Genomic DNA, 26,675 nt, shown 5'->3' with positions numbered 1-26,675 from the left:
CTTAAACTCAATATAACAAATTTTCATTATGCGTCTAATGTGAGCTAGGATATGCTGGATTTGTCTCTGCCCGAGTTTCCTGGACAGCATTTTTGTAACTGTTGGATAATGAATATCTGTAACCAAAAGGCAATAGTTTGCCACCAACTCTCCAGTTTAATAGGTGCACATTTCAATCTTGGAAATACATCTAGATTTAGAGCTTTGAAATGCAACATAGTACAGCATTGACCAGATCATTGCCCCTATCTGACCACCATTCTTCAAGTATTGTCCACCACTGTACTTATTTTATCCTTAGCTCAGGGGCCAGAGAGGGCCATTTTATGCCATTCCTCTTTCTCTGGATAGGAAGAAATATGATTCTCCTTGGTGGAGCATGGCCTTTTTTTTCTCTAGCAACTTCATGTGCTCTCACCACTTCAATAAATAAGCATTTACTTCCTATCTTTAATTAAGGGACCCGAATAGGCTCACAGAAGAAATTAAAAGATTTTATCTCAAACAGAAATTTACTTTCAGACTCGCGTTCTCTCGCCAGCTTATCTAAGCTAAAGGAAAGCATAATGAAGGCCTGTGATTCAGCTGCCGCAGGGTGTCTGCTTGAACGGGTCACACCCATTGGTCTCATTTTCCAGGAAAAGCAAAGAACCTAAAACAGTCTTCATGATTTTTAATGAAGCAACAATGTATCTGCTCTTACAACTTGGCTGAATAAAGGCAAGGGCTACCAGGTGTTTCATTGCTAACTCCTTTTATCACTGGTTCTTGCCTAATTACTGAGAAATTGGAAATGCCTTGGAGAAAATATAAGAAAAACAATATTGATGTAAATACACAAGGTTGAAAACAGAAGTGCTGACTCCTGCAAAGATCATCGGCCCTCACATTCTGACTTGGTATTTCCTGATGGTCAGTTCTGTGCTAATATTAATTCCTTTTATGTTTTCTACTCTCAGGGACCACAACCCTACTCAAGTACTCACATGCCCCAATTTGCCCTTCCTTGCTCCAGTTCTGAGAACACAAGAGCCTCGCCCTCCCGGTCCTTGTACTTTCCGCCCTCCCTAGTTCTCCCTACCCCGACTCCCAAACCCGCGTGCCCCAAAGACCGGCCCGACTTCTAACCATCCCACGAATCTGCATCTTTCCCCATCCTCCTTTTCAGCTCAGTCACCGAGGTGTGCGCAGGGGACCCATGAATCTGGGCACCGCCCCAATAGGCCAAGGCACCTGGGGTCAGCTTGGAGGCGGAGGCACCTTGGGCCGAGGGTCAGGAGCAGAGCTCTTCTCCAGCGTGCCAATTGGCGGCAACAGGTGGCCCGGGGGCCTGGGAGGAAGGTCTACGCGGCTCCAAGGGCGGGTCCGGCCGCCTCGCCGCTTCCCTATTGGCCTCTACTGAGCGTGGTCTGAAATTTTAGACACAGTGTCCTTCCGCCACAGAATGTAGTCCTCCCCGAACAAGGGCAACTTGCCGGCCCGTTCCAGCCTAGAGAATTGACTGCTCCCCGCGAGCACGCAGAGGGGCGGGCCCGGCGAGCGGGGAGCGAGGATTGGGTGGAGGGCGGGGCGGCGGAGGGATTGCGGCTCCCCTGCAGCGGAGATAACCTTGAGGCTGAGACGGCCGCCTCGGCACTGGAGCGACGTCCTCGTAGCCTCCGAACCGCTCTGCAGTAGCTCCAGCCGGACCACGCCGGAGGTGAGCGGGGAGCAGAAGCTGGCTGGCTGTCCGCGCCCTCCTGGGCTCCAGCGCCCGGGCTACAGGGGCACCCCGGCGCCCACTCCGCGGCGGCGCGGCATCCTGGGCATCTTGGACCTGCTCGCGCCCTGGGCCTGTTTTTTCCGAAGTCAGATGGGTCAGCCAGCCCCTCTACTGCCCTACCCCCATTCTGGTCCCATCCTCGCCTCCCTGCATTCCCTCCTGATCTGCTCCCTTCCTCCTTTCTCCCCGCCCGCCACCCTCTCTTGCCCCTGAATCCTTTTCCATTCTAGCCCTCGTCTTCAACCTGCCCGCGTCCCCGTGTTCAGGTGCTTTGCGTGTGATCTCTCCGGGACACTCCTCCGGCTCTCAACCCCTCCCGCCCGCCGTCTCACCGCTTTCAGGTCTGCGCGCCCTCTGCGTGCACACCCCTACCCCGTTTGTGCCCCGGCTGCCGCCCCTCCCCTCCATTCCGGTCACGTTCGCTGCTCTGCATCCTCGCCCTCCGCGCCGCGCGGCCCTCGCCCCTCCCACTCCGTTCCGGTCACGTCCGCCTGCTCCCCCGCCCCCATCTCTGTCCTGTTCCTTTTCCATCACGCCTTCCAGACTAGGGTTCTCCTGGAGCCGACGGGTCCGTGGTCTTAAGTGCAGCGGTCTGCGACGGGCAGGGCTGGCCCAGGTGCGGCTAGGGTGCAGCGGCGGCCCGGGTTACGTAACCCTGGGCCTTCCCCGCAGCAGCGGGAGAAAGGGTGGGCGCTCCTGGGGCGCCCCAGATTCGATGCGGTGGCCGCGGCGCTGCGCCTGCCCCTAGAGCGTCGCCAGACTCCATCCCGCCGTGGTGGGCCCGCACGTAGCGGCCGGCGGCTAGGACCCGCCCCGCGGGACGGTTGGTCTGCACCGAGCCGCTGGTGAGGCTGGACCAGCTGTACCTGGGGCCCCGTGGCGTCGCCTCTGCTTCCAGTTGCTTAACAGATGAGCTCGGGTTGTAGAGCGCTGAATGGAATAGAGCAGGTGTGGGTTTAGTGCCAAGACCGCATTCATTCAGTAAAACTATATGGTAGGAGCTTTGAAGGGAAAGGGATAGAGACCAGGATAAGTAGATCGACCATAGCCCACAGGGCTCACAGTCTCACTCCAGAACGAACAGAGAAGTTATCACTGGTTAGTGCGGTGAGGAAGGTACACGCGTTCTGCTTGGGAAGAGGGGTGGCAGCAGGCCTCACAAGGTTGCATCACACTGGGTCCTGAAGATGCAGGAAATCACTTCTCGGTCTGAAGGTTATTTAAAGACCAGGTCATGGAAAGACACACCCTTGGCTTCTCATCCCTGCTGCTCAAACCCGGAACATCGATCCTCTCCTGGTCAAGGGATCCTGATAGGTGACGACGACCAGAGGTGATGGATAGAGGCATTGGGAAGTTGTCAGCAGGCTTTTAAGATCAGGTTTAATTCATTAATACACTGATAAGGAGGGAATTGAGCCTCAGGACCTCAGTTTCCTAAGTGCAAACAGTAATTTTTCTCATGATTGTCGGAAGGATTGCTTTCTATATATGCACCTACATGTATATATGTTGAATAGGCAGTGCAGTGTCTAATCTCTGGTGAGATGTTAAGAAATGACTCCAAATTTGTTATTAATCACTGAGCAAATTAATACATAATTGAGCATGAGGGCTTATCTTTATGCCATCCCTATACACATACTCATAGCTAATCTTTGGGAGTCTAAATACTAAGTATCTCCTGGAAACCAGTTTCCTCAGGGATCTGGTACATTGTTTACAAAGTAACTAATAATGTTACTTTGAAACTCTCCACTCGCAACAGCGTTTCTTTGGTCCCCTGAGAAAGGGTAAACCTCTGCCAGAGATGTCCAACCTGTGGTCTCTGGGCTGCTTGAAGCCTAGGGTGGCTATGAATTCGGCCCAAAACAAAATCGGAAATTTACTTAGGATATTGTGACGTGTGTGTGTGTGTGTGTGTGTGTGTGTGAGATTATGTGTCACAGTGTATTTAATGTGTGGTCCAAAGCAACTTTTCTTCCATTGTGGCCCAGAGATGCCAAAAGGTTGGACCCGGGAAGGCAAGGGAGTATTTCAATCTTTAGTGTTTGGCTGTAGGAGTAGAAAGAAAGAAACTTGCAACCCCAAGACTGAAATCTTTACATTCCATTCCCGCCTGTCTGAGTTCTTTCTGGGATTTGCTCAGCCTGCTGGTAAGTGTGAAATTAGGATCAGAAGCAGAGGACAGTAGGGCCCTCCTGGCTGTACTGGGGGTGTGGCCACTCCCTAGGATAACTGGAGGGCTTAAGTCAGGACTCCCGCCCTGCAGCATTATTAGCAAATAATTTGCCCTCTGGTTGCTTGAAGGTGCTGCTGGGAATACAGTGGGGCTGTTGGGAGGGGCTGGGTTTTTAAGCCGTCGCCAAGTCTGTGTGGGGGCAGGGGAGGCTCTGTGGGGAAGATGACTCAACCTTTCAACTTATCTGCTTTTGAGAAATTTCTCTTCATTGGGTGAGTGGAAAACTGCATTGTGATCTTTGCGGATTTAAAAAGTCCCTTCACCCCCTGTGAGTCAAACAATGAAGCATGCATTTCCCTCAGTTAAAAATGTCTCAACTAAGTGAAAAGTGGTTGGCCCAGGTCCCCAGGCTCTCTCTGCTGCTTAAAGAGCAGAAGTGCAGGCAGAGCCCTACACCCAGTCTGTGCACCTGTATTCCCAAGTCTTCTGCAGTGGGCATGGCAGCCTTTGGGGATCAGGGCTGTTAGTGGACATGAATAATACCTGAAAGAATGTCCTTGAACTCATTTCTGAGTTACTGGACTTGAGCCAAAATATATGGACATTATAGTCTCTTCCTGTTTATTACAGCTGCTTTTATTTTAAGCACTGCATTAGAATTAAATAAAGTTAGTGTTAAATTTGTAGTTTAACCAAGTGCATTAGTGGATCTTTAAGAAATTCACTGCCCGCCCCCCCGTGATGTGGTAAATTTGGTAGCTGTGATTAAACAGCGAGCACCTTACTGGAGTTAATTTTGTGCGTTGAATGTTGTGACATCAGTGTGGGGTTACAGGAAAAGCCATTTTGTTTCTTAAAGCTGTTTATTTCTTAATGTTATGCAATGAAAGAAAGAAGGAAATGACTGTAAGCAGGAAGGTAGAAAAATGTAACTCTTGTATTGTAAATTCACACTACTTAGGTTTTAATGAATTTTGCTTCAGCTTTTATGAAGGCATACCAAAAGTTATTGTTTTGACCATGAACTGAGCTCAAGGTGGTTTATTGACATTGTTATTTCTGAATCATTCCAAGGATCCATATTCAAATCCCAATTAACTGGCGAGAATCCATATTCAATCTCAGTTAACTGGCACACCACAAGAATGAGTCACCCCTTTGAGCAGAGTTTTCTTGCAAACTTGTGGAGGATCTTGTGAGATGTGTGAGATTTAGTTGGTAAAAGGTCTTATAGCACCTTGAGTCATTACTGAAAGCATGAAAGTCTGGTATAGATAGGGATAGAGCTTAATGAAAACCATTCTTAATGCCACCGTACTTTCTGGGAACTTGCATTTTTCTCCAAGAGCCAGCTTTAGACTAGATAAATGAATAATCTTATTCTTCAGAGCTTTGTCAAAGAAGCTGTTTCGGGGAGAGGTGAGCCGAAGTGGGTGGTGGGTAGTGGTGTGTAACCTCTGCCAGGCCGTGTGGCCTTCTGATTCGACTGCTCAGCTCAAAGAGGTTGGCTGGGCCACCAAGCAGTGCTGCCCCGCCCCTGCCGTGGTTTGTGCCAGTCTGCACGTAGGAGAGCCGAGCTGTAGTACTGCTGGTGGCCTCTGAGACTAGCCTCCCCCAATCCTGACTGTAGGCAAAGCCCCTGGGGAGCTCTAAGCCTCCGTGTCCTGACGTCAGCGAGCTGTGTTTGGAAGGCTGGCCAGGCCGAGTGGGGTGAGGCCTAGACCACTGTGACGGGGCAGTGAGGTTACTGGTCACAGCGTCGCAGAGTATGGGGCAGCTTCAGCGATGCAGTCCAAACTTCTTTTTTAGACAGCAGACTCAACAAAAGTTACCATCAGATAGGCAAACATTTTTTTAAATCTAACAGTATAAAGTGTTTTCAACAGGGTGATAAGGCAAGAACTGACATTACTGATTAGTTGTAAGTGGGTTTAACCACTTTGGGGAGCAATTCAGCAATGTTTAGTAAAATAGAATATAAGCACAGCTTGTGGCCCAGAAATTTCATCTCTGGATATTTAGACACTCACACAAGACAGGTAATAGGAGAGTTGTTACAATATTGAAAATTGGTGGAGGGGGGGATTGGTTTAATGAGGGGGAATGGCCAACCAGTGAGGGAATACATAAAGCATATAGCAGTGTGGTAGAACACTATAGGAGTTCTTATGAATTAACTAGATCTATGTCTCAACTGGATAGGTGTTAAATGCGCTGAATGAAAAAGCAAGTTTAATGGTATTTGTACAGTGTACTACTTAGGGCATTTTCCAGGACAGCAGTATTAAAGGGGCTCAGTATAGACATGGGCACTTAAATGAACTGGAAGGATATGGGATGCGTGACAGTGGTGGGTGTCAGTGTTTTTGATGGGGTGTGGAGGGGCTGAAGGGGCCTGGAGATGGGGAAAAAATAACCATAAAATTGTAATTTTCTTTTAAGTCTAAAAAAATCTGGTTAAATGTTAGTGGTCAGTTCTGGGTGGTAGAAATACAGGTGTTAATATTTCTTTAGTTCAAAACAAAACAGAAGCAAACCTGTGAAGCCACTGTGGGAAGACCAGTCACACTATCGGGGTCAGTGCTCCTGGTGAGCTGGCATCACCCTCCTTTCATGCCTCCTTTCTCTCCCACCAGCTGTGATGCAGGGTGGCTCCCCCTTTAAATGCCAAGGGCGCAGCCCAGCCTGGCTGTGCCTGCCTTGGGAGGTCCCTAAACCAAAATGTGAATACCATGCCTAGGAGCACTGCCTCATTGTCTTAGGCCTCCTAAAAAGACACCGTAACACAGCGTGAAAGCTTCACCCAAACTTCCTCCTTTAGGCTGAAACAATTCTCTCTGAGCATCTGCCATCAAACAAGGAAATCCTTGTCATCTGTATTTCTAGCCCTGAATAAATAAAAGCAAGGGTGTTTTACTTGAATCCACAGGCAGGTTTGTTTTGTTTTGTGTAACTGGGTAAACTAGACTGCTTTCTCTTATGGAGCCTACTGAGTGTAGAATGGACTTCAGATTCACATCTGTCAGCTAAAAATTGCTTAACTTCCAGAACCCACTCCTTATGCAAATACACTGTTGTCATGATTCTAACTGTTTGTTTATCGGGATTTGTGCCCATTCCAGACCCTGCCAGGTTCTGTGGCTGGTGCAGCACCTGTTTGGATATTCTTGCGGCCACAGTCAGATGAGGGCTAGTCCTGGGAATTCTATTTCCCTGCTTCATCATCTGGGAAGGGAGCTTCTAGGGAGCAGGCTGGTGTGAACACCTTGTCCAGTATATTGTGATGCAAACTTTTGTATGGGTGCTGACCTTCTGAAGATTTGGGAACTGAAGAACAAACTTATGCCCTGGCCAGGGAGCTCTGTTGATTAGAGCATCATCCCAATATGCCAAGGTTGTGGGGTACCTCCCCCTGGTAGGTAACAGGAATCAACTAATGAATGTGTCAACAAGTGGAACAACAAAGCCATGTTTCTCTCTCCCTCCCCCCTCTCTCCCCCTCTCTCCCCCTCTCCCCCCCTCCCCCCTCTCCCCTCCCCCCTCTCCCCTCCCTCCCTCCCTCCCTCTCTCTCTCTCTCTCTCTCCTACCCTCTCCCCCCCCCCCTTCCTGTCTCTTTCTAAAAATCAATGAATAAATTTTAAAACGTGATGTCAGAGCAAGGAAAACAATTGGCAGGCATCCGGTGCCGTCATTACATCATTATTGGGTTAGTCTGTGTGGTGAGGTTGGCATCAAAGCAAAATTGATGGAGAGATTCCTATCTGGTTAAAGATTGGCTTATGCATATACAGGTTCATAGGCCAGGCCAGTTTACTAGGGCAGAATGATTCAGGTCTTTGTGAAAGAATTGGTGGAATGAAGTGTGAATCTCCCAGAACAGCTTTGCCAACAGTACTGGTTCTAAGAAGTGGCATGTTGGTTGTTTTTTTTTTAATGAGTCCCCCCTACCCCCTGCTGGTTTCTGAAGAGTAGCACAGATGAAACTATAGTTTTAGAGAACCAGAAAGCAGCCTGAGATGAGAAAGGAAAGGTGGGAGTAGGGGCACCTGGAGTTGAGCTGTGACTGCCTGCTCCATCCTGTCAGCCTACACTAAGGCCTCTGATGGTGTCTTGTTTCTCACAGAGGAGAAATGGCTCTGAGGAAGATCCTACTGCAGGGGCTCAGGCTCAAGAATGAGACTGCTGTACCTGGGCACAGCATTTCCCTCCATCAGTGGCTATGCCGGGCTTCTGCTGCTGGCTGGAGGTTGGCTCTGCATGTCTGTGCCTCCCAAGGAGGAGGATGCACTCTAGTGAGTCAAGACTGGTACAGGCTGGGCTGCATGTCCTGGCAAGCACTGTCCAGACAGTAGCATGAGGAAGGGGAGCCCTTCCCTGAGGCTGGCCCGGAGAAACCAGGACTGGGGCTGCTGTCCTAGGGCTGGGAGAGTCCAGAGAGTGTTTTAGGAGAACTGTAGGTTGTTGGTGAGATTGGCAGCTTGTGCACCAGAGAAGAGGCAGGTAGGAGAGACCAGTTGGTGACCCAGGGATGAGACATGGGATGAGACATGAGGTCTCTGGTTTGGTAGAGGGCCTTAAGGACAGGCTGAGACCCTGTGGAAGTCTGGACCCACTTGCTGAGAAGCAAGTTGTTTTTTTTTATTGCAGGTGTGTATTTCCACTCAGATACCAAACAGTTTTTATTTGTTATTTTTGTACCTGGTAGCCTGGGTGAACAAAAGATCAGAGCTTGTAAACCTCAGATTTAATTCAAGATAGCGAAATAGGCTGGCGTTTGAGCCCAGTACAATTGTTTCTGCGAAAGGCATCCATTCCCTGGCCCTGAAGGCAGGCTTCTTGTACCAGAGCACCCTTGGCACAAAGTTGTGCTGTGGGGCCTGAGGACAGACGAAACAGGAAAAGACATTTGCTGGGTTTGGGCATGTAACTTAACAGGTTTTTGGCGTTGAGTTTTCCCATGAACTATATTGACTTTTCTTTTTTTGCTTTGAGGTTCTGAATGCATCAAGGTTGATCTTAAGTCAGTGACGCTGTCCAGTTGGGGCCTAGGGTGGGCCTAAGATGGGTTATCTTACTTCCACATTTACACAGTATTTCTGAAGTGCGTAAAGCAGCAGCTGCTTAATAGAACTGGGGGCTTCCAATTTGTTTTCATTCCAACACTTTTACCAGGATCCTTGTAAATATTTTGCTTCTGGAGGAGGTATATTGTAATTTTTTTTATTTTAAGAGTATTTCATATCAGTAAATGTATTAATAAAGATGAAATTTCGCTGGACTCCTACCACCCAGATGGCATGTGGTTTTGGTAGTCACCCTGCCTGTCCTTTCCTATGTGTTTAATTTAGTGTCCCTTCCATCTGAACAGGGAGCGGGGACCAGGTTTTTGTATAGAATAGTGAAATGTTAGTAAACCACACAGAGAGACTTTACAGGGGAAGAGATCTTTGGGTATAAGGGGAGGGGATAAAGCATCATAGAGGAGCCAGGAAGAGCTCACTTCTACCTGTGAATTTTCCGTTATCAGCTTCTTGGTATTTTATTGGGAGGCTTGTGTTTTCCTTTGTAACATAGCTGGATCTCTAGGAGCAGCCACCACCTGGATACCTGGTTATTAAGGTAATTTTTCTGTTACCCAAAAGAGCTTTAGTTACACTCAGCTTTACCTTAATCCTTGTACAGCTCTGCAGGGAAAACCTTACTCAGCTCCGAGCAGTCTTTGCAAGTGGGGCCAAGGAGCCACCCTGAGCCAAAAAAGCATTATGTCACCGGAAGCCCAAGCCCAGAGAACACAAGGTATGACCTGATAATCAGTGGCCCCAGCCGGGTCTTAGAAAGGAGACGGTAATGTCTCAGGTCTAGTGAAGAGCCAGCTGATGCTTTTTAAGAAGAGTGGGGTTAGTTACTCCAACCCGGTCATTCAGATTGTGTTTTATTTACAGCACAGTCTAAAGACTGGAAGGCTCTCTCCCCTTGGAGGGAGGCCCCAGCAAGGCCCCTGTGTTCCAGTTGGCTCCATGTGACACCTGGTACCACCTCCTCAGTAATGTTCCCTAACAGCCAGACTTACCTAAGCCCAGCTGGGTGTTCTGAAGGCTTCATAGCCCTGCTTCAACCGAGAGTGCAAGTACAGGGACCTGGCTGCCCAGGCCATCCTGCCTGGAATTCAGAAGTTCCTCAGATTTGCGCATGGGAAAATAGAAGTGCAACTTTGATTTTGACAAAGAGGCATTAAGATACATGAAAAGGTTTTTAGCCAACACTGGGATACGTCCAAGTGCTAGAGGTATAGAACCAAATAGGTTATCAAGGAGAGGGTTGATTTTGATTCTGGGGCCTGGTATGTATGTATTATGGAGTTGGGGAATGCCGTGTGGAATAGTTAACTGGTATCTTATTTTCCTATTTTAAAAGTTTTAGATTCTATAGTTGTGGACTTGTAGCCATCAGTTTCCAAAGCTGATAGAAGGTTTGCCCTCAACTGGTCACAAAAAACTCTTGAGAACGGACGAGATGAGTTTAGATGCATGCTCTGCCAGAGCCACCCAAAGAAGCCAGCCAAGTCAGGGAAGGAGAAAGGAGTAAGGGTTGTATGTATGGGGGGACAGGAGGCTTTCATTTGGAGCCCTGAGTTGTAGGAGGGTGTGGGACAGGGCTAAAGAGGGATTTGTATCTGAGCCTGGGCTAAAGCATTGAGGCTCGAGGGTTTGGGAAGCAGTAGCCCTTGGTCTGAGAACTTGAGAAAAGGGACAGCCTTCTGATGAGTGTCACTCTTCTCTACCCTTACCTCACAGCTCTTCAAAGCACTGGCCAGAAGCTTCTGACTTCTTTGACTCAAATCACCTAACTAACTGGCTGGGTTTAGTTGTAAGTCTGTAATGAAGAAAAGCAAAGGTCAGGAAAGTTGTCAGGATTTTAACCTGGGCTGGTTAATTACCTGGAACAGATGGTCTTTGTTACTGGGAGTGGTGCGCTTATTGGACTTAACAAGGGAATCGGGTTGGTGCGTCAGAAATCAGTTGGGGAAAGATTTGACAAGCAGCTTTAGTCTCCTCGTGTTGCAGATGTAGTTGTAATAATTTTAGAACTAGACCAGGGCCATTGTAGCTATCTTTGGTTTTGTTTTTTGTTTTTGTTTTTAAAGAGTGATTTGAGGCTTTGTTTTAGGAGGTTTTATTTTCTTTTTTAAGATTTTTTTAAAATTTATTTTTAGAGAGAAATGAGATCAGTTCCCTCTCACACATCTGCAACTAGGAACCTGGCCTTCAACCCATGCATGTGCCCTGACTGGGAATTGAACTGGTGACCTTTAGGTTCACACAGTCCAGCCCTCACCAGCCAGGGCTATCTTGGTTTTATGCAAATTGCTTTGTACATTGGAAAGTCCTTCTGATCAAAAGTAGATGTGGTTTTTAGGTATAAACTCCTGGTATGAAAAAATTTGCATTCAGGGTTCCAGTGGGACTTGGCTTCATGTCCAGGGACTGGTTTTTATTGCTTGTCAGTAGGCTAGGACCTACTGAGGCCTAGCGTGAATGGGAGAATGAATTTATGTGTGCTTTGGGTTAGTGAAAAGCTAGGACTCCAGAGCTAAGAGGACTGCCTGAGTGGTGGTTGTCTTCACAACCAGGAACACAACTTTGGGTTTGGGTCATCATTGTTATGAGGCAGTGGGGGTGCCCCAACTCATAGCAGATGTTTGTAGCTTTGAGACAACTCTTCATACAAAGATCTAGAGTTACTTAGGTTCTAAACTAGGAGTCAGTTCTTTATATCACTGAAAGATGGTTACAATGTTCTTTTTAGGAAGCTCTTTCAGTGCATGTAACATGATGTTATTTATAGGATTAAGCAGGAAAGCTGTCAAGGTAGAAACTAGACCAGTGTGAGGGAGGTCTTCTTCTACTGGGTGCCTGGCTACTAAGTACATGCATTGAGTATGAGGCTTTAACTTGCTCGTGGTCCCGTGAACCCTTAGCCTAATCAAAGGAGCACCCATGTAGCCAGCGCGTGCAGGCTTTCCTGTGGTTTGTGCACCAACCGTGCTTATTGAGTTAATGTGTAAATGGGAAACAGTCTCCTGTGCCAAGCTGTGTATTAGAGATCCAGGCTGCTGGGACTGATCACGCTCTTCAATTCCCCTGGGCCCAGGACTTCAGAAGTCATGTCGAAGCCCCACAGCGACGTTGGGACTGCCTTCATTCAGACCCAGCAACTGCATGCGGCCATGGCGGACACGTTCCTGGAGCACATGTGCCGCCTGGACATTGACTCCCCACCCATCACGGCCCGGAACACTGGCATTATCTGTACCATCGGTGAGTGGGTGTGCCCCTCCTTCCAAGCAGGCCTTCGTGAGACAGTGAACTTTTCTCTCCTGAAAAGATTAAATGTAGCAAACCTGGGTGCTGAGCCAGATTCTCTACATAGAATTCTGTGGGAACTCAGATCATAGAAAGTTACAATAAAGAATTAGTATGCTTTACCTTTTCTGCTAAAGGTAAAATTAGCAGAAAAATTTAGAGGGCGTCTTCCTTAGCATGTCTGCACAGGAGCATCGTGCTCCTAGGAAAGGAGCTTCATCGTGAACACCTAGGAAAGGTCTTTTTGCCATTCTCTGTGCAACCAAGATGCTGTGGTTGGACATCTGGCTGGGCTTCAGGGAGAGGAAAAAGAGAGCTGGCTGACCAGCTTTCTTGCTGGTCCTGCTGGTCTGTCTTCTAGGCTTTCCTGCTGATAGATGGGAGCCTGCAGAATTTGAAGGAGGTAGAAGTGTTCCCCTAAATCAAGAATGTGGACTAACATAGTAATACCCATGAATGTGGCTTTTTAAAAGAATTCTGAGCTGTTTAGGGGAGAAAAAGTATATGGGGAAAAAAATATCAAGAGTTCTTTAAACCTAAGCAAGTTTAATATTAAGACTTATGTCTTGAAAACATTTTTACTAGGCCCAGCTTCCCGATCAGTGGAGATGTTGAAGGAGATGATCAAATCTGGAATGAATGTGGCTCGTCTGAACTTCTCTCATGGAACTCATGAGGTGAGCCTCGGCTGGGCAGTTGGGCTACTGGGATGGCTTGTGGAAACAGGGTGGGGATGCAGCGTTTATTTATCCACAGTGGGCCAGGCTAGAACGAGACTGGGAGTTAACAGCCAATGGGAAGATTGCCTTCACTAGCCCGTCCCTACTCTCCTTTCCCCTTCTCTTGCCATCTCAAGTGGCCATGTCTCCTTAAACAAAGACGACCTTCTTTGTCATTAGCCATGGTTCTCCCATACACCTATGCTGCCGTTAGCCCTCACAAAGGAAAGTAGAGGGTTCTGCTGGAAACCTCTTTGAGCCATTAGGTTCTGGGCCACAGGGCTTGACACTCCTACCCCAGGATTTCTGTAATAGCTCCTGTTGCAGTTATAAACCAAAAGGTCACCATGCAGATTGATTCTGGCCTAGCTTAGACCCAAGATCACTGGGTGGGTCCAGGAGAAGGGTTTTTACTTGGAAAGTTAAGGTCTGAGTCTAATGCACTAATAACTGTCTGACATTTCATACACTCATCAGCATTGCGTCCCCAGCCTCTCCCTTTCCAGGAGTTCTGGTGCATTAAGATAAAACTAAGTCATAACACTTCCCCAAGAGTTTGGTAGGATTGTATTAGTGCTTGGGCTGTTGACAAGCTGACTTGACCTGTGGACAGAGACCTTACCTAAAGACAAGGTGGCAGGTATCAGGAAGTCCTCATTCCTGCTTCTGTCCCAAAGTCCATAACAAACTCGTTTGAGGAGTATAGGGGCTCCATGAGGGACAGTGCCTTTTAAAAACCTTCATGCTCAACTATAGGCCCTGGGATTTCACACTGGCATTGATAGAGGAGTAATGGATGAGGCAAATTTTTCCCACTCTTGACTTCTGTACTTCCTCTTCAGAATGAAATGCTGCCCTGTAAGGGCAGGCAGTGAGGTGTTGCCCTCTGGCATTTGGAAGTTGGTATTAAGTTTAGACTAAAAATAAAGCCTCAGGAAGAGCAATTCAAGAAGTGAATTTCTTCTTTCTGGAAACATGAGACTCTGCATCATAGGTTCCCTAACCCATGTTCCATAAACAGCCTATGGCCTGGCAGGTAGCTGGCCTCCAAATGTCATGGGGGCCTGACCAAGTTCAGAGGAACTGCTCGGCGGGCACCCCAGGCAGGTTAAGACACATCTGCAATGGCATTATGTAATTTTCCAAAGGTGTGGGTCCTTAGCAGGAGTCAGCAGAAGTTACCACAAGAGTTAGCCCAAAGAGAGAGAGCTAAAGACATCAGTGAAGGTGAGTTCACTATTGATGCCTACTGCTGGATCAGGGATCCGGGGCTCCTGTGTTCAGGGGAAGGAGCAGAAATAGATTTGAAGAAGTTGACCTTTAACTAGGCTTCATAGTTCATAGCCTCTTCCATCCAGTAAAATAACACTGTGCACCCTGAAATGGCAAGGGCAAGTGCTGTCTGCTGCAGCTGCTCAGGGATTTGGGTTTTGTTTTTAACTGCAAGAGGCATTTGGAGATAATATGTGCTGTAAACTCTTGTTTACAGATTAAAATTAGGATTTTTTTTTAAGACAAGCCCCTCTTGTGAGTTTGTTTTAGATTTTTGGCCAGGATGAGGTTGTCTCTGGGATCTGGGTTTTGGAAGCTGGTCTGAAATTGTTCTGATATTACATGACATAATGTAAACAAGTTTTAGTTTGACACTTTAGCTTTGAGTTGAACAGTAATGGCAAATGGAAAAAGAGGAAGGGCTTAAGAGAGATTAAAGTCAGGATTTGTTGCAAATGAGAAACAGAAGTAGCAAAGGGCAATCCAGAAAAGGGCACCTTCCCACCTCTCCCGGTTCACTTTGCCTCTAATCAGACTCTAGAAAGTAATTGTGAAAACAGGCCTGCATGACCTTAGCGATAGGCCACTGTTTGTTTAGCTTGGGTTACTGCTAGCTTACTTAAATAACTTTGAGTTTGAGTTGTAGATGGAATCAATAGAGAAAAAGCTCAGAATTACCAAATCTATTTGTCTAACATTGACTGATAGGTCAGTACTATCCAAACATAAGCCTGGGCCTTTTACTCCTGTTGTCTGCCTTTTTTTTTTTTTTTTTTTTTTTTAATGAGTTCTGAGGAAAAGAGGATCACTGAGGGGACACAGGCTTCCCGTATGTTAAGATATGTTTACACCCATGCCTTTAATGGGTTTCTGAGATTTGCCCTCGAGTGAGTGTGCACACGCATGGTAGAAGTGGGTGGAAGCCCAGAAGGCTGCACTTGGCAGGGAGAGGGGACCTAGCGCATAGATGGGGCGGACGCTGGGTGGTGGTGGAGAAGGTCTGAGCATCCATAGGTCTTTCCTGAGCAGTGAGCTCCAGCCCAGTGCTGGATCCCACCCAGTGTGTGGGAGCATGCTTATCCTTTCTCCTCCTTTCCCAGTACCATGCAGAGACCATCAAGAATGTGCGCGCAGCCACAGAAAGCTTTGCCTCTGATCCCATTCTCTACCGGCCAGTTGCGGTGGCCCTGGACACTAAAGGACCTGAGATCCGAACGGGGCTCATCAAGGGCGTGAGTATCCTGGGCGGAGGTGAGAAGGAAGGTGCAGAAGTCGGGAAGCCAGAGATGTCGTTAGCCGTCTCTGCCCTGCTGACGGCCACGTTCCTCAGAGTTTAGGTCTATAAATGAGGGTTTTATTTATCACTGTAAAAAAATGTTGATTTAATCTACTTGGCTAAGAAACAATACCAAAAAGGAACCTTTTTTACTCGAAAACACTGCTTCCAAACTTACTACCTATGAGGAGTAATTTATCTCTTTTCCCCGTCATTAAATACCATAATTAAATATTGTAGATTTTTCTGGATTTATTTCCTTGAAATATGCTAAGTTTGACAATGTGATTATTTGTTCCCAAGGGGAAAGCCTTTATTGTTAACTTCTACTTGAGATTTGAGCATTGTTCCCTGGAGGAAAGTGTTCCTTTTCCTGCCAGGAGGGCCTGGCCTCTCAAGTTTGGACTCATGGCTTGTTCTCCCGTCTGTAGAGCGGCACCGCGGAGGTGGAGCTGAAGAAAGGGGCCACTCTCAAGATCACTCTGGACGACGCCTACATGGAAAAGTGTGACGAAAACACCCTGTGGCTGGACTACAAGAACATCTGCAAGGTGGTGGAAGTGGGCAGCAAGATCTACGTGGATGATGGTCTCATTTCTCTGCAGGTGAAGGAGAAAGGTATGTTTAAAACCAGCTCTAATCTCTAAATTTTCTGGATATCAGGAAGAGAGGAAGCTTGTTTGACTCATAGCAAGATAGTGTATATTTTCAGGATTTCCTTTATAATTCCTTATCCTCAAAAACTGACTTCCATTCTGCTTAGTCGTGCTTTTGGGGAGCATATATGATTTCTTTTTATGTGTCATCACTACTCTGGGATTTTTGCTTCCTTCTTCCACCCTTCAGTGTGATATATGCAGGACTCCAGTGTATGGGAATGACAGCTCATATTGTAAGTTTCAGGCACTATTCTAAGCGTTTTAAATAATAATTTGTTTAAATTTACATTAGATATTATTCATATTTAACAGGTGAGGAAACTGAGGCACAGAGTGGTTAATTGACTTGCCCAAGGTTGCACAGTTAGTGGAATTGGAATTTGAACTCTGGCTTTATGGCTGCACGGCCCACAAGGTGCTGCTTCCCAGTTCACTGTCCTGGCGATGAGGCAGCAGCTTTTCGCTTCTTGCCTTCCTGTTGAGGCTGTACGCTCATTGATCTGCCTCTCTACCCACTCCATTTCACACAGGCGCTAACTTCCTGGTAACAGAGGTAGAGAATGGTGGCTCTTTGGGCAGTAAGAAGGGTGTGAACCTCCCTGGGGCTGCTGTGGACCTGCCTGCCGTGTCAGCAAAGGACATCCAGGATCTGAAGTTCGGGGTAGAGCAGGATGTAGATATGGTATTCGCATCCTTCATCCGCAAAGCATCCGATGTCCATGAAGTCAGGAAGGTCCTGGGAGAAAAAGGAAAGAACATCAAGATAATCAGCAAAATCGAGAATCATGAGGGGGTTCGGAGGTAAGTGCCCCACCATCTGTCCCCTGTGCTTTAGCCCCAGACCAGCTCTCTACCAGCCAGATGCACCCTGTGAGTTACCTGGCTGCCTGTGCCTCAGAGTTCAGATTGCTGAGCTTGTTCCGGACCCACTGAAGTACACTATCTGAAGGGGAGAAATGGAAAGCATTGGCATTTCAAAACAAAACAAAAAATGTTTTCCAGGTGATTAGGATGCCAGCATCTTGACATCGTTCCAGAGGCCCAAGCACTTGTCTTGGAGGGACAGGGTCACTGCTGGCAGGGTCAGGAGCCATCGTGCTGTACTCCTGCTCAGGAGCACTGCTGTGTCTGCTGGAATGTGGGGACCCAGAGGGAAGGCAGCAAGCTCTTAGGAAGGGACTGTGTGGAAGGAAGCTCGGGGCCTGGTGTTGATGCTAAAGGTTACAGCCTCTGAATCTTAACTGAGAAAGCAGCTCGCTCCATGACCAGGCTAGCTCTGTCCTGGTATCAGCTTCCCAGAGAGCGCATGTGGTTCTCTTTTAGGCTTAGATTGTCCTAGCTCAGCCCACCATCTCCCCAGTGCTCACCAGCTAGAGCCAAATGACTGTGGCCAGCTTGGTGACATCTGGTCTTCTCTGGCTTCCTACTAGAAACACAAGTCAGTGCAGCTAAGGGGCATTCAGCCTTTTGGCGTCTCTGAGCCACACTGGAAGAACAGTTGTCTTGGGCCAATACAACCACTAACGAAAAATGATGAGCAAAAAGAAGGTTTTAAGTAAATTTATGGTTTTGTGTTGGGCCGCATTCATAGCCATCCTGGGCTGCATGCAGTGCAGACCTGAGACTTTCTCCTGTGGATTAGATGTGTGCTTGTAGAGAGTGGAAGGTGCAGCCCTACTCACTGTTACGACCTTGTTTTGTGTATCTGTCCTTTGTAACAGGCAGTTCAGGGTCCTCCCTCTGCCATCCTGATATGCCAGCTGACCTTGGCCTTAGGCTAGTCAGACCTATATGTCCGCTTCCCTTCAGCAAGTTGGAGGGGGGCAGCCTCACAGAGCAGTCCTTGGGTGTCCTTGGCTGGAAGAGGCCATTGGATCCTTGTATTGGGAGCTATACACAGACGGGCCTTGGTTCTCCTTTCTGGCTTGGAAATGTTGGTTGGAGTGCAGATGGCAGAGAGTCCTCAGGAGGGGCCTCATAAGATATAGATAAGGAAGAAGTGAGCCTGTGGGGCTTGAGAATGGAACCTTGCCCCCTCCCCTGTCCCCAGTGAAGTATCCATGCTAGTGTTGAAGAAAGACTCGGCAGACTGTTGGGTCCCTTTGGGGTACTAAGGTAGCTGACACACGCCACCACCTTCACCTTCATGCATCCATAGTGACATCATGGATGGTCATTCTGCAAGGATACCTGAATCAGAGAAGCCTGGGAAAAAATTCTTTGCCTCACCATATTGGTGGCTCCTGTTCACATGATCTGTCTCTTTCCACCTTTCCCCATCAGGTTTGATGAGATCTTGGAAGCCAGTGATGGGATCATGGTGGCTCGTGGTGATCTGGGCATTGAGATTCCTGCAGAGAAGGTGTTTCTTGCTCAAAAGATGATGATCGGGCGGTGCAATCGAGCTGGGAAGCCTGTCATCTGTGCCACGCAGGTATGTTCCACTCCTCACTATGCATGCTTGCCCTGGTCTCTTCCACATACCCTTTCCTATGTCATAGGCACATACCTGCATATCCCCTCCCCTATGCACCTATATAAAGCTGTCCTCTGTACGCCCACACTGCAGGGGTTGAGCTTGCAGTCTTTCATCTCTGAAGATGGCCTGGGCCATGTCTCACTAATGCTCTATCCTCTCTCAGATGCTGGAGAGTATGATCAAGAAGCCCCGCCCCACCCGGGCAGAGGGCAGCGATGTGGCCAATGCCGTCCTGGATGGAGCCGACTGCATCATGCTATCTGGGGAGACAGCCAAAGGGGACTACCCCCTGGAGGCTGTTCGCATGCAGCACCTGGTGAGTTGGTAGAGCCTGCCCACCTCCCGGGCTCGGGCTTGGGCTGGGGTGGAGGCAGCTTGGTATACAGCCTTTTAGGCTTCTGCACCCACATCTCTGTTACCTTTCAAATCACAGTAAGAGTGAGGAGGTGTGTGCTGGGGGCATGTGTATTTTTTTTTTTCTGTTCTACCTTCCCTACCCACAGCCCCCTTCATTTCCTTTTGTTTTGGAGGCTTCTCTTTCATTAGACATAGCCCAGTCACTCCGGTTCCTTCCCTTGGGTCACATACTGGGATAATTATGCCTCTTCCTCTGGAAGCTCAGAGGACCTGAGTTCCTCTGCCCTACTCTGGAAAAGGCCAAGGACTCCCGCTCCTAGCCATCCTCTTCATTTGGCTTCTATTTTGACTCCACACCTGTCCCACAGACAGGTGCCTCCCCCACGGGGGCCTCTGGGCCTGCTCTGGAGGCCGCTGTCCACACTAAGTTCACTGTAAGCTGGCTTTGCATGGTGACTGCAGCTGGACCTGCTGCGCTGAGCTGTTGCACTCATCCAGACTGAAAAGTGGGCTTTAAGTGACAGGTGACAGGTCCACAAATAGAGACAGGTAGAAGGATGGCTGATCCTGGCTGGCCTTGTAGTGAGAGCATGTGGAGGTGTCCTGGAGGTGACTTTCCTTTTTCTCCCAGGAAACCAGGCAGGCTGCTCTGCTCTGCCACTGCCTGGCTCCTTCTCGCGGCTCCGTGCTCGGATCCTCCCGCTGTCTGCTGCAGCTCTAGAGCTTACTGAAGAGTTAACATAGGGATCCACTATCAGAGCTACTCATGCCTGGGAAAATGAGTCCTACAAATTAACTTTCTCACAATAGTCCTGGGTCAGTGTTTATAAGGTGTAGCTTAGTAACCTTGTCTGTTATCCTGAAATGGTTTTTCTTTAACCTTCCTATTCCCCTTTGGTCAACCAAGGACCCAACGTCCTTTGCGTGACACTCCCTCTCCTGCTTTCCCCCAAATTTGTTTTAAAACAACTCCCAAGAAAGAACATCTGGACTAGATATCTCCCTTTCCTCCTCTATTTTCTGTGTGTCCAATTATTATGTATAACTGCCTTCTGGAGAAGACTTGTCATTTACAATTTAACACCTTTTCAGTGGTGAACCAAGACATCTTGACTAAAGTTTTCTTCTGGGCTATCTTTGCGGATGTCCCCAGGAGCCCTGAGCTCCTTCACAGGTGTGCCCCAGTGCTGGGAAAGTGCTTCTCTCCCCCAGGAGATGGTGGGCCTTGACCCAGTCACATGTAGAGTGCCTGCTGGTATATTTATGGGTTTCTCCACACATCCCCTCTCTCTAATTACCTTGCTTAGATGCATGGCCTCAGAGGTAGAAGAGGGATCTAAATTCTGAGCCAGGGGACTGTGCTAGGACTTCGTGTGCCTGTGGGCAAATCATGTAGGCTTCAGCACCTTATCTGTAAAATGAATTAGTTGGGATGTGTTTAATTATACACTTTGCGTTAAATATTCACTGCAGTTATTAAATGTCTGATAAGTACCTATGTAGATTGAGGTGATCTTTATAACCCCTGTGAGAAACAGATGTCACCCCAATTTATAGATGAGGGTTACATGATAATAAAGCCTGAGTTTGTACCCAGATCTGGCTTTAAAGCCAGTGCTGTGTCCTGCAACACAGTACTTTATCTCACAGAGACCAGGCCAGATCTGGGGTCAGAGACTAAGAATCAGGCTCTGTGCTCTGACTTCCGTGCCCATGTTTTCCAGACTCCAGTCTTTTCTTATAATAGATGGACATCTTAGAACCACAGGGCTTGGATTACATGGCCCTGCTCGAAAGATAAGTTATGGCGTCCAGGCCAGGTGGGACCAGCCTCTCCTTTCCATGTCCCTAGTTAACACTGGCTGACAGCTTCTCTTAACTGTCCACTGCTTTCTCCTCTGTCCACCTGATGGAGTTAATGACCTGTAACTAAGGGCTGGGCAGTACCAGGTATGGTTCAGTTCCCGCCCCTATTCTGTCCTGTCTTTCGGCCTGCATGCCTTCCATTCTTGCAGAGAGAAAACCTTTAACCCAGTGATGAACCCTGCCACTCGTGTCCTCACACTGTCAAATTAATGAGGTGATGTTGCTGATTCTTCCCTAACCTGTTATACATTATCTTAAGATGCTGGTGATTGCATTGTAATCCTCTAAAACTCAAATTTTCTTTCTAATTCTGGGTATTATCTGAGCAGGTGGTCTGTAAATAACTCAGTGGCTTTCTCATGACTTTTAATCGTAAGATTTCATCAGATGTCTTGTTACACTTGCCCGCGTGCTTCCACAGGCATCTGTCTCCACGTGGCTGTTCTGTGTACCCTCCCAAGTTCACCAGTTTTCCACCCTCCTGCTTAGAGTGCAGCTGGGCTGCATGGTTCTGGCTGTGCGTGCGCCCAGCTTCTCGGCACTGCTTCGTGTGTTTCTGTGGCGGGCCATTTGGAAAGCTCCATAGCACCCCTGTGCCTGGAGCCCAGTCCAGTGCTCCATGCATGCTTGGAAGCTGGGCGGAAATCCCTGGGGAACCAGACAGCCATGTGAGGAGCGGGCCTGCCTGTTCCTTCCTATAAACTGTGTCATAAGGCAGTGTGGTCAAGTCCTGCCAGGGTGTGGCCTGGGCCCAGGCTGGGCATGTTTCCATGCTAAGGTGCTACAGCCTGCCGCCATACTGTCTTCCTCCACTCCCCGCCCCCTTCAAAAGTTCCTTCAGAATGGAAGGACCAATGCCCCCTCTGATGGAGGGAAGCCCCAGCAGCTGAGCTGGGAATTCTCCACACACCCCTGAGCAGGTTTGTACCACCCTGCCTCTTTGCATCTGCCTGAAGGATAGATTTAGCCAATTAACCTAAGGTTACCTTTTTCTCTGATTAATTCCCCATTCTGTCTTTCCATGTTGTTGTCTCTTCCCCCACCCCCCCTCCTTCTTCCCTCTTCCTTGCCTGCCCTTCCCTCTAAACCTTACAGATAGCTCGGGAGGCTGAGGCAGCCATGTTCCACCGCAAGCTGTTTGAAGAACTTGTGCGAGCCTCAAGTCACTCCACAGACCTCATGGAAGCCATGGCCATGGGCAGCGTGGAGGCTTCTTATAAGTGTTTAGCGGCAGCTTTGATAGTTCTGACGGAGTCTGGCAGGTAGGGCCTTCAAGGCAGGTAACCCTGTAGGATAACCAGCGTATTGCTCCAGCTGCTCTAGAAGACAGCCAGGGCCCTGGGCTCAGAGCCTCTTTTCTCATCTGCAGGGAGCTCAGGGCTGGGCAGAGCCAAAGGGTCTTTCAGCTCGGTAGGCACAGGTGGTGTCACAGGCACCTGGTGAAGGACTGGTTCCTGTGAGTCTTGATCTTGCTCAGCTCAGAACCTATAGTGATTGGGCTTCTCTTAGCCTTTGCACCCAGGGACATGTTCCTCATCAGCTGTCTGTGGGACTCTTTCCCCTCCCTCTCCCATTGCAACACAGCTCTGACAAAGCTCTGTCCCCCTCTCGTCCCTCTGGACGGATGTTGCTCCCCTAGATTGCCCGTGAGGCAGAGGCCGCCATCTACCACTTGCAATTATTTGAGGAACTCCGCCGCCTGGCGCCCATTACCAGTGACCCCACAGAAGCTGCCGCCGTGGGTGCCGTGGAGGCCTCCTTCAAGTGCTGCAGTGGGGCCATAATCGTCCTCACCAAGTCTGGCAGGTAGGACGTGGCAGCGGCTCCTGGAAATGCCCTGCTCGGTGGCACATTTCCATGGGGGTCCTGGGAGCAGCCCATTGAATGATGCTCAGATAGCACCGAGCCAAGGTAAGACCCTGCTGCCTGCCACCTGGACCCTGCAAGAAAGGAGCTCCTTTGGCCTTCCTCTGGGGTCCAGGAACGAGCAGCACCCATCCCCTGGGCTCAGGACTCCAGGCAGCACTTGTAAAGTATGGGGGACCATTTGGACCCAAAGCAAGTCTACACATTAAGATGAACCTAGAGAGACTTCACTGCGTAACTGCAGATAGACAACTGATTACTTGGTATTTAAAAGCTGGTCGTAAAGTAGTAGCAGACCACCAGCTTTGATTCTTTCAGTTACTGTGTGCTCTTTAAAAGTTCATTTTGGAAAAACAGTGCTGTTCACTGACATGCCATTTGGTCAGTGCATGTCCATCTGTCTTTGAACTCGGAAGACATTTCTGGCTCAGGAAAGGTCACCGTGTTGTCATGCAGCCAGGCTGAGGCCTATGTTTGACCACTGACTTGGGACCCCCCTTCCTAGTCCTGGACATTGAGTTACCATCCTTCACGCCCCCAGTCTTGGGGCATGCTCCTCGTCCCTCCCTGCAGGCAGCTGGGGTTCCTTGGGAGACGAGCCAGACAGGCGGTCCCCGTGCACCGAGCAGCGGCAGGGGAGCCGCCTGCAGACTTCCGATCTCTGCCAATCCCCTCAGCACAGCACTTAGGATAGGCAGCTCCAGAGATTGGGGTTGACCTTTATGAAAAGGTCCAGCCTTCACTATCTGACTATTTTTAGCTTCAGTCTCCTGGAATTTCACGCTTAGCCCATCCTGACTTCAGCAATTACTTCCTTCTGAGAGTCTTGCACGGAGGCCAGGCTCTAAGCAGGGCGGTTTCTGCTGTAACATGGCTTAAGTTTCCCTGACACCTGTTGAGTGTTCTCATAGCTTGCCTTCTGGGGCCCAGTCCCTCCTTCATTTTCTTCCCCAACTCCTGAGACACATCTGTAAGTGCAAGTATACAGGAAGTACCTGGCACCAGGGCTTCAGAGGGACGCCTGCCTTCCAAAGGAACCTGCATGGGCAGAGCCTCCCACACCAGCACTTCCAGCTCCTGGTCTCGCCCTCTGGGTAGCATCCAGATTTCTCAGCCTCATTTAGATACTCAGATTTGACTCAATCGCTAGAACTCTTGTTGCTGGAACTGTTTCAGGGACCTGGAAGATGTGTAGGGTGGGGACAGGGCCCACCAGTAGGGAAGGTGGCTTGTGTTGTAGATTCCCAGGGGGCGGTAGGCTCTGTTCCTGTTCTTTGCAGATGTCAAGAGTCAGGTGCTATTCACATGCTGCTTGGCTTATAGCAGTTACTGGCATCAAGAGAAGTGGGTGCTGGTGAGGCTGAGCCAGGGCTGCCTCCCTGTGCCAGAATGGAAAAGTTTGGAGGGGGCATTCTGCCAGCTATGAGTCATGTGGGGAAAGTGGGCGAGACTGACCATGCTGGGTCAGTAGGATCCTGGGGCCCTGGTCTGGGGAGGGGTGGAGGGCAGATGAATCACACAGCTATGGAGAAAAGTGGTACTCTGGGGGGGATACAGGAAGGGAGCCTGCCCTAGCCATGGGAGGCAGTTCCTGGCTCCCACAGCGGGGCCCAGGGAGCAGATGTTGAAATGGCCAGAGAGCCTCAGGCTGGCATAGTGAGTTGGATTAGAGGGTATGCTGTCGAAGCCCCTAAGGGGCTTCCTGGGAGGCTTCTGGGACACTGTTTAAAGATCTCTTCCACCTGTCTTTATCCCATCTTAGGTCTGCTCACCAGGTGGCCAGGTACCGCCCCCGTGCCCCCATTATTGCTGTGACCCGTAATCACCAGACGGCTCGCCAGGCCCACCTGTACCGTGGCATCTTCCCCGTGCTGTGTAAGGACCCAGTGCAGGAGGCTTGGGCTGAGGATGTGGACCTCCGGGTGAACTTGGCCATGAATGTTGGTACGTGGCTGGGAACAAGGGTTCGAACCTGGGGTGAGGCTGCTTGCACACGGGCTCCCTGGGGCACTATGGAAGGGGACACATGAGACGTTAGGCTGCAAGAGCCCTGGCTGCTCTCACTGGGAATGTTCTCTTTGATTCCTCCATCCCCTTCCTTGATGTCTTGGGCTGAGCCCAGGAGGGGAGAGAGGACTTTGCGCTATGGGTCTGAGCAGCACAGTTTGTCTCCTCACTCTTCTAGTCTAGGCCCCCAAGCCAAAGGATCCAGATAATCAGGATTGTTTGTTCTTTGGCATCTTATTACTGAGGTTTTTTAAATAAAATTGGTCAGAGCTCCTGCACTTGCACCGTTGGTTGGCACACAGATTGTGTACTGATATGGACTTTGTCCCTGTGTGAGTATAGGATGCCATGGGGTGAGAGGAGGCAGCTAGCTCCGACCTTAGGCAAGGCTCTCCACGCCTAGAGTATAAAATGAATGATGTCCTAGGTCCCTGCCAACTCTGCCTGCCATTGGAATGATAAGGAAATCTCAGGACTGCCCTCATCCCCTTTGCCTGGGCTCTGAGGCTGGTGCCACCTTGTGGTGTAAAAAAGTAATAGCCAGCCCTGCTTCCTATTTCCGGGTTGTGGGGCAGTGTCCCAGGTTCATACCTGCCTCTCTTAGCATTGACTCAACGCTTCTCTTCTCTTCCTTCAGGCAAGGCCCGAGGCTTCTTCAAGAAGGGAGATGTGGTCATTGTGCTGACTGGGTGGCGTCCTGGCTCTGGCTTCACTAACACCATGCGTGTAGTGCCTGTGCCGTGATGGGCTCCGGAAGCTCCTCCGACCCCTATCCCATCCCTTTCCCCCAACCCATCCATTAGGCCAGCAATGCTTATAGTGAGTGCTCACTTAGGGCTGTGGTGTGGCACTGGTGGGCTGGGACACCAGGGAGGAAGACTAATGCCTCTGTAAAACACGGCTACTTTTAAGACCCTGCTCAGGTGAGGTAGCCCGGAGCTAGGCTACTCATCTTATGGCCCCACCCAAGCAAGAGAGGCAGGGGTGCAGGACTGGAGGCTCCAGAGCTTAACATAGAGGGCAACAGCTCCTGCTTCTCCTTTGTGCAGTCCATCCAGTTCCTGTAGAAATGTACACTCAAAGAACCCACAAGCCTCGTCTGGGGTCAGGTGACAGCCAGCTAGAGAAGGCACTGGTTCCAGTGTCAGCAGACTCTGGCCTTCACTTGCTTCTCTAACCCCGTCAGCCTTCCCCACTCCTACCTTCTTGTGCACTTCTGTTCCTGCACTCGACTCAGCTGTCACTACAGACAAACACTCCACCCTCCACCTTCATTTTTCCCACTCCAGCTGCCTCCAGGCCTGTTGCTATAGAGCCTACCTGTATGTCAATAAACAGCAGCTGAAGCACCTGTGTTGCCTCTCTTTTCTGATGGGGGTGGGGGCTGGTCCCTGCCCTCTGAGTAGGGTGAAAATGGCATGGGCCTCAAGGTTCCTGTTGGAGGCTCCCGAACAGCTCAGGCCGCCTGTTATCCTATCTCCACAGTGCAGAAGTTCAGGGAAGCAGCAGCTGATTCTCTTGCATAGATTACTCCCTTCAGGACTCTGGGAAGGTATGCTGGCTGCATAAAAGCTGCAGCTGATGCCCTGGTTGGTTTAGCTTGGTGGACTGAGTACCTGCCTGCAAACCAAAGGGTCGCTGGTTTGATTCCCACTCAGGGCACATGCCTGGGTTGCAGGCCAGGTCCCCAGTGGGGGGCAGCGTGTAAGAGCCAACCACACACTGATGTTTCTTTCCTTCCCTAAAAAAAAAAACGTTGCAAGTGGAAATTTTAATGGCTTACTTGAACCAAAGATGAGAGGACAGTGACAAGGGGCCCTCCTGCTCTGGTGGGTAGACTGGGAGTGAAGTGTCCTTTGCCCTGTC

General features: G+C 49.2%; 1 protein-coding gene across 3 annotated transcripts; it reads left to right on the top strand.

The window, feature by feature from the left end:
• The first annotated feature begins 1,544 nt into the window (after positions 1-1,544).
• Positions 1,545-26,160, top strand: PKM (pyruvate kinase M1/2). 3 transcript variants are annotated; one of them, XM_045848461.1, is made up of 11 exons: positions 1,545-1,699; positions 12,097-12,263; positions 12,894-12,985; positions 15,400-15,531; positions 16,007-16,193; positions 16,765-17,035; positions 18,518-18,668; positions 18,877-19,029; positions 22,576-22,742; positions 24,565-24,746; positions 25,447-26,160. In XM_045848461.1, the coding sequence occupies exons 2-11, from the start codon at positions 12,110-12,112 to the stop codon at positions 25,551-25,553; spliced, it is 1,596 nt and encodes a 531-aa protein (XP_045704417.1). In that variant the 5' UTR covers positions 1,545-1,699; positions 12,097-12,109; the 3' UTR covers positions 25,554-26,160. The 3 variants fall into 3 exon arrangements, with proteins under 3 accessions (XP_045704417.1, XP_045704418.1, XP_045704419.1); XM_045848462.1 differs by lacking the exon at positions 22,576-22,742 and adding an exon at positions 22,032-22,198; XM_045848463.1 differs by lacking the exon at positions 1,545-1,699 and adding an exon at positions 1,832-1,856.
• Positions 26,161-26,675: the final 515 nt, after the last annotated feature.

Source organism: Phyllostomus hastatus, unplaced genomic scaffold, assembly GCF_019186645.2.
Source record: "Phyllostomus hastatus isolate PE091 unplaced genomic scaffold, TTU_PhHast_1.1 phas_contig_62, whole genome shotgun sequence".
Taxonomy (NCBI): domain Eukaryota; kingdom Metazoa; phylum Chordata; class Mammalia; order Chiroptera; family Phyllostomidae; genus Phyllostomus; species Phyllostomus hastatus.
Note: the sequence above shows the minus strand (reverse complement) of the source record. Positions and strands in the feature narration are given on the sequence as shown.